At 45.8% G+C, this 7,851-nt stretch overlaps 1 protein-coding gene across 1 annotated transcript; it reads right to left on the minus strand.

The window, feature by feature from the left end:
• Window positions 1-248: 248 nt before the first annotated feature.
• Window positions 249-3,275, minus strand: LOC122924989 (gastrula zinc finger protein XlCGF71.1-like). The gene is made up of 2 exons (XM_044276537.1): window positions 3,218-3,275; window positions 249-1,348 (listed from the first exon to the last, which is right to left on the minus strand). The coding sequence occupies exon 2, from the start codon at window positions 1,317-1,319 to the stop codon at window positions 486-488; it is 834 nt and encodes a 277-aa protein (XP_044132472.1). The 5' UTR covers window positions 1,320-1,348; window positions 3,218-3,275; the 3' UTR covers window positions 249-485.
• Between the last annotated feature and the right edge of the window lie 4,576 nt (window positions 3,276-7,851).

Consider the following 7,851-nt stretch of genomic DNA (forward strand, 5'->3'; position numbering starts at 1 on the left):
TGTGTTGCTCAGCGACAGCTCCGAAACCTGACAGAGATCTGTGTGGAGGAGTGGGCCAAAATCCCTGCTGCAGTGTGTGCAAACCTGGTCAAGAACTACAGGAAACGATTGACCTCTGTAATTGCAAACAAAGGCTTCTGTACCAAATATTAACACAGATTTTCTCAGGTGTTCAAATACTTATGTTCAGCCGTGCAAGACAAATTAATTCTTTAAAAATCATACAATGTGATTTCCTGAATTTTTTTTTTTTATTCTGTCTCTCAGAGTGGGAATGCACCTACAGTGTGAATTTCAGACTCCTCCATGATTTCTAAGTGGGAGAACTTGCAAAATCGCAGGTTGTTCAAATACTTATGTTCCTCACTGAATATTGTTACATTATAATGTTGCCATAAGGCTTCTTTCTTGTGTGACTTCACTAATGACCCCTAATTATGGCTTTAGAAGCAAAAACATTTTTCTCATTCAGAATGAAGCTTCTCTCATGTGTGATTTCTCTTATGTTTTAGAAGACTTGATTTATCTGAAAAACATTTCCCACATTCTGTACATAAATATGGCTTTTCCCCTATGTGACTTCTCACATGTGTAACAAGAATGGATTTTTGTCTAAAACTTTTCCCACATTCTGAACATGTATATGCTTTCTCTCCTGTGTGATTTCTCTCATGTATAACAAGATATGATTTCCGTGTGAAACATTTCCCACATTTTGAACATGTATATGCTTTTTCTCCTATGTGACATCTCTCATGTCTAACAAGATTTGATTTAACTGTAAAACATTTCCCACATTCTGAACATGAATATGGCTTCTCTCCTGTGTGAATTCTCTCATGTTTAACAAAACTTGATCTCCGTGTGAAACATTTCCCACATTCTGAACACGAATATGGCTTCTCTCCTGTGTGACATCTCTCATGTCTAACAAGATTTACTTTCTGGGTAAAGCATTTCCCACATTCTGAACACGAATATGGTTTCTCTCCTGTGTGTATTCTATCATGTATAACAAGATCAGATTTTTGTCTAAAACATTTCCCACATTCTGAACATGAATACGTTTTCTCTCTTTTGTGATGTCTTCGGTGTGTAGAAAGTCCTGAGCTGTTTGTGGATTCTTTACCACAATGAAACCTTTTAATCCTTTTCTGACTTGTACTTGCGGTAACAATCGTTGATTGGTCAGGAGAAGGTTCCTCATAATTAGGAGGATTATATGACAGATCTGTACTGTGAAGTTCTGGATGTACATTAAGGGAAATGAGGTTTTCTCCTGAAGAGCGCTGCAGGATATCTTCATCTAGTGGTAACATGACATTTTCACATTTCTTACTGGGATTTTCTGTTAAGGTAAAAATGAAAATTTGATTTAAAGTTTTTTTTTGCAAACTACAGAGTAGACAAACTTATAACATTCCAATTAGGCTGGAAGTTGATCCAGCAGGAAGGAGAAGTGTTCATTCAGTTGGAATCCATTCCTGACTTTGGCCAAAAAAACTGCACTTGTGATCCCAGCTTTACAAAGCTTCTATAACTTCCTGACAAAGTCCAGGATTCTGGTTTACACCAGGTCATGACTTTTATTACATACAGTAAATAATGACTTAACAAAACTAAAACATTTGAAAAGCCTGGCCATGTCTGGAAACGAGCCCTGCTCTCTGCCAACACATTGTGCCTTTCAACAGAAACTAGACCTTATTTGAATAAAACAAGGAGCATCATGGTTGGAGCTGGTGAAGGGGGACATCATGATTTGGAGCTGCTTTGCTGCCTCATGGTCTGGACACCCTGCAACCATTGGGTAAACAACTGGGCAGATTTACTAATCCTGTTTATAACGTACAGAGTAAATCTAGAGATGCTCCACATTTATCACAGGAGCTTGGGCTGGAGGACAGATCTGCTGCACAGCTACACAAGTCTGTCTACCTCTATACCACTTAGTGGTTGGCTTTTCTGTCACAATGGAGCATCGTAAGCCCCGCCCCTGCAGAACCTGCCTGTTGTTTCTATATGTGGAACCTCAAAATCCCCCCTTTTGGACAGATTATAAGAGCAGCACAGATCAGTCACTGGTTATCTACCAGCAAGTTCACACAGAGCAGATCAGCTGCAGACATTTCTGTGACTGTCCCGCTGCCCTGAATGTGGCTTGTAATAATCCATGCACCTGCTGCAGAAACAACCCAATACATGGAAATGTCTACAATAAATGTGCCCTGTGTGAACACGCTCTAATGCAGCTGGAACATTCTGGGACATGCAGTTACTGCTAGAAGTCACACGTTCAGTCTGAAGGGGATGAGCAGATAATCGCTTAAGTGATGGACAACATGGTCACATTTAGCAATTTAAAGCCGATGCCAGACAAGAATTTTAATACAAATTTGTTCACATTTTATTGAGACACCAACGACTTACATAACACACGCCTGTTCTACATCGGTGACAAACAGTCGTACAGGGCGGACATTGCCCATAAACTCCATGTATGATCTACAATATATATACAATGCAGAACACGGATTGTACAAGACGTCTCTGTAGTATAGTCTAATATACCGGCCCGATGGAGGCCAGAAGGACACGCTCTCATCATGTGACTGGAGCCCTATGGATATGACTGACATATAAAGAACACGTAGCCTCTAATGTAATGTGAGAAGAAACTGTGGAGCTCCTCCATTACATGTCACTGCACACACGTGTATACACTGCACATGATGGCTCTTACCTTGTGATATAAGAGGCTGGTGCTCCTCCATTACATGTCACTGCACACACGTGTATACACTGCACATGACGGCTCTTACCCTGTGATATAAGAGGCTGGTGCTCCTCCATTACATGTCACTGCACACACGTGTATACACTGCACATGACGGCTCTTACCTTGTGATATAAGAAGCTGCTGCTCCTCCATTACATGTCACTGCACACACGTGTATACACTGCACATGACGGCTCTTACCCTGTGATATAAGAGGCTGGTGCTTCTCCATTACATGTCACTGCACACACGTGTACACACTGCACATGACGGGTCTTACCTTGTGATATAAGAGGCTGGTGCTCCTCCATTACATGTCACTGCACACACGTGTATACACTGCACATGACGGCTCTTACCTTGTGATATAAGAGGCTGGTGCTCCTCCATTACATGTCACTGCACACACGTGTATACACTGCACATGACGGCTCTTACCCTGTGATATAAGAGGCTGGTGCTCCTCCTTAATGGCCTCCTTGTACAGATCCTTGTGTCCTTCTATATACTCCCACTCCTCCATGGAGAAATAGACAGTGACGTCCTGACACCTTATAGGAACCTGACAACACAATGACACCGTCATCACCCAGACCCCTCCAGTGCTGTTACTGGATAATTTCCCAGCATTCCCAGCAGTGTCACCTCTCCAGTCAGCAGCTCCATCATCTTGTGGGTGAGTTCTAGGATCTTCTGCTCATGTATCAGGGGGTGAGGGGGAGGCTCTGTGATGGGGGGAGGGGTCCTGCTCCGCCCTCCTGACTCCTGGAGATGGATGATGGGAGTCACACAGTCCCCCGACGTCTTCTTCACTATTGTGTACTCCTGTGGATGGAGAGAGACACTTAGGGAATAAACCCTTCAGGGGCCATGTGCTTTCCTCTGGCCTTCTCCTCCTGGGTACAACGTGCCTACTTACCTTCTCATGGCTCCTACAACATGACTATTGGTCACTGGTCACATGACACATAACTCACCATATTGGGGGCTGATCTTCAGGTTCTCATCACTTGGAAGGTCTGGAGGCCGTTCTCCAGGACCCTGGACTCTTCCTATGATGGATTCTCCTTCCCGATGTCTGACTTGTTACAGAATACAATAAAGAGGAGAGAAATCTAGAAAAGTTTACCTCTCCGCTCAGCAGGGAGATGATCTCCAAGGTGAGGTCTAATATTCTTCTGCTGATCTCCTTCCTGTCCATCCTTGGTGGTCATTCAGGAGAAGAGGAGAGAACTGGAGGAGCTGGAGGCTTCTAGTACTGCAGGCACCTTTATGAGAAGAGGAGAGGAAATCATCCAGGGGACAAGACCAGATGTCACCTCCAGAACCGCACTTCCTGAGCCTGGAGGGGTCCCGCTTCTCAGAGCCCCCACCACATGGATTCCAGGGGCCCCAACATGGAGATCTCTGGTGGCTCCACAGGAGATAAATGTCTGATAGATGCAGGTCCCACCTCTGGGCTGTGCTCAGCTGTGTCCAGAACTCCTAGAGAAGAGACTGGAGAGAGCTGAGCTCAGGCGGGCCCCCGCTCCATTCATTCTCCTCCTGGAGGCAGGGGCCCCTCACCAGGACAGTCAGGGGCCAGTGAATGATGACAACCCCCACTATCCCCACTACTCCTCCCCCATCATACTAAGCTGAGGAGCAGAGAAGGATTCCTTGTGTGTAATGGAGGAGAATCTCCAGAGGTGACATGTCTGAGCTCTCCACCACACTGTCTCCTCACAGCTCATCTTACCTGCAGGCTGGAGGAATGGCTGATACCAGAGAGAACAAGAGCCCTGACTACCGACCAGGACCTGCCCAGTATCTGCTGCACTGCCAGAGCTGAAGGACCTGGGTTGACGTCACTGTCATGTGATCAGTGCAGGGGGCGGGGCTCAGCAGTGACTACCGACCAGGACCTGCCCAGTATCTGCTGCACTGCCAGCGCTGAAGGACCTAGGGTGACGTCACCGTCATGTGATCAGTGCAGGGGGCGGGGCTAAGCAGTGGGGAGAGGAGGTGGTTTAGGACCTGTGATGATGTCACCATCATGTGATTAGTGAAGGGGGCGGGGTCATCTGTAGAGCTGAGATAAGAAGGAGGAGGAGCTGTAATTGTGGTCATGTGACCTGTGAGGAATGATCCTTGTATGGAGAAAGCATTTTATGATTTTTTTCCTACAGAACTGGAAAAATATTAATGTCCGACCGGTTGGGGGACCCGGATGATGACCAGGGGGTCTCCACCTGTAGGGTTCTAGGTCCTTCAAAGTGGTTGAAGCTTTGGAAAAAGCTATGATGGCCGAATGCAAACATCCTGGAAATGATCCAGTTCAGTCCGGATTCACTATAGACCGCCTCTCCTTAGTGAACAGGTCTTCTTCTGCCTAATGTGGGAAGCTGGTCTGGTCTGGGTTGGGGACCTTCACCTCTGCTCAGGAGCTGCTGTACTTGAGAGAATAAGGCCAACAAGTCATCTGCTCAGAGAGAAATAGAGAAATTACTTCAGAGGCACTCAGTGAACACTACGTGTAGCAGCAGCGGTATCGCGGCAGAACCACAACGTCTGCCGCACGGAGGAGGGCAATGTATTGTATTAACGTCACTCACAGCTCCGAGCGAGCGCTAATCACCTTCAGTGTACACCTCCACCTGCTGCAGCAGCGCGCCAAGTTACACAATACCTGAACTGATCCTGAACTCCAGCATCGAGAAGGACTAACTGCAGAAAAGGAAAACTTCCATATCAAGTATGGAAGCAGGAGCAGAAGTATCAGTGCACAAATAGGAACCTTCATTGCAGGTATACTGGTTAAGCCAGCTAAATACTTGTACACTGATATACATCCGTGTGCTAGATAGAGCTCATCTGTGAAACCTGTACACCAATATTAATCTTAATTTGTCCCAAAGCGCAGTATCATAGTATTTAATACACTACAAAGTCATCTGCTCAGTTTTCTTCTGTGGAAGTGTAGACGTCATCATCTCTTTCATCTGCATAAAGTGAATCATCTATTGAGGTGAATGTGTCTGCCCTCATCGGAGCATAAAGTACTCAGCTTCAGGCCTGTAAAGTACAACTAAGTGGGTTCCTCCTCCTAAAGGTAATAAATCTATAGCCAGATTATCTTGGAATTCTGTTGTACCTACAGAGGCAGAACTATGAGTTTGACGCCCGGCTGTGGTCGCTCCTCCAAGATGAGAGAACCCTACCCTCAGGTTGCTGTGGCTGCTTATTGTCTCCAAAGTCCAAGGAAATGTATCCTTCAGGTCTAGAGTTCCAGCTATGATACGTTTCCTATGGCCTAGATTACAACGGGTAAGTTGCCCTCTGGTATGAGTCAAGTAGACTCATGGGTTCAGAGCTGGATAGAGTAATGGAGACCTTATCATATATGAAATGATCATTACAGCAGTTCTTCAGGGTAAAGATATACCCTCCATAGGTAGAACATCTCCTCTGACGTTCCTGAAGTCAATACTGAGACAAGAGGATATAAAGCCTTGACAGAGTCAGTCCGGGTGGCTGCATATTTTATAATCTCAGCTAAGGTGGTCATAACTCCTGAGTGAGGAGCAAGGTGTTATGCTCCTGCAATTCACAGCCCATCTGTTCAGGATCTTCTCAGCCTTTCACACCTTTATGTTGTGGTGTCCTCTATAGCTGCCTCCTTAAGAACACAGAGAATTTCTGTGATTCCATCCCTGGATGATTGGCTATCTTCAGGCTGCTGGCCATTAATTTCAACACCTGTGCTGGGGAAGGTTTCTCTGCAGCGGAGGGTTTTAGGCATCATGTAAGGAGTTGCAGAGGTAGCTTCTTGAGCCTTATGACATGTATGCCCTCTATATAGAAAAGAGATCCTAAGCCTGTGGAAAGCTTAACCCAGAGGAGTTGAATATTTGGTGTATCCTGTCATTTCAAGCTTGTCAATCCTACAGATGGTAGAAACATTTCAGAGACGAGTGTTTTGTTTTCCAGCTGATCTGGATTCTGTTGACTAATGGCTCTGAACTAGGTTGAGAACTGCACCTAGAGGGGCATATAGTCATTGGGCTGTTGGAGTCCCTTGAGAAGTTTCTTTCCTCAAACCCCAAAGACTTTAATGCTATAGAATATCATGTCTGACTCACCCCACAGACTTGAGGAAACAGTCAGTGTAAGAGCAGACATGATAAGCAGGGTGGCACCAAATCAGAAACCCTTCTTAAAGAGGACCTTTCACCGATTATCACACGGTGAACTAAGAATACAGACATGGAGAGCGGCGCCCGGGGATCTTACTGCACTTACTATTATCCCTGGGCGCCGCTCCGTTCTCCCGCTATTCCCTCTGGTATCTCCGGCTACTAAGTTATAGTAGGCAGAGATTTCAGTTACTAAGTTATGGTAGGCGGAGTCTGCCCTTGTTCTGCTCTAGCGCTGGCCAATCGCATTGCAGAGCTCACAGCCTGGGAGAAAATAACCTCCCAGGCTGTGAGCTCTGCGTTGCGATTGGCCAGCGCTAGAGCAGAACAAGGGCAGACTCCGCCTACCATAACTTAGTGACTGAAATCTCTGCCTACTATAACTTAGTAGCCGGAGATACCAGAGGGAATAGCGGGAGAACGGAGCGGCGCCCAGGGATAATAGTAAGTGCAGTAAGATCCCCGGGCGCCGCTCTACATGTCTGTATTCTTAGTTCACATTGTAATAATCGGTGAAAGGTCCTCTTTAAAGAAGTTGGAAAGATCATGACATGGACAGAAGCCCGACCCATCTGTCTGCTGTACTTGTTTGAGGCTCCTTCAACATTGTTCCTGACCGACAGTCAAGGTCTAGCCTTTCCAGGAGAATGGTCTCTGAATCCCGAGATCTTCAAACAAATTGCTCAGTGAAATCAGGTTCAGTGCCAAGATGGAAACATTCCTTTCCCTTTATTAGGCGGACAATCCCTTGGCAGCAGATACCTTGTCCATTCCTTGGAGGTTCAGGCTGGCCTCCATTTTTCCTCCAGTTTCTATGATAATTAGGGTATTGATGAAAATCAGGCTAGACCAGGCGACAGTACAACCATCATACTGTTCGGACAAGAGAGGTCATGG

This window comes from Bufo gargarizans, chromosome 1 (genome assembly GCF_014858855.1).
Source record: "Bufo gargarizans isolate SCDJY-AF-19 chromosome 1, ASM1485885v1, whole genome shotgun sequence".
Lineage (NCBI taxonomy): Eukaryota > Metazoa > Chordata > Amphibia > Anura > Bufonidae > Bufo > Bufo gargarizans.

What these genes read in the sequence shown, in the direction of transcription:
- LOC122924989 (XM_044276537.1), bottom strand. Translation starts at nt 1,319, where the DNA reads ATGTTACCACTAGATGAAGATATCCTGCAGCGCTCTTCAGGAGAAAAC.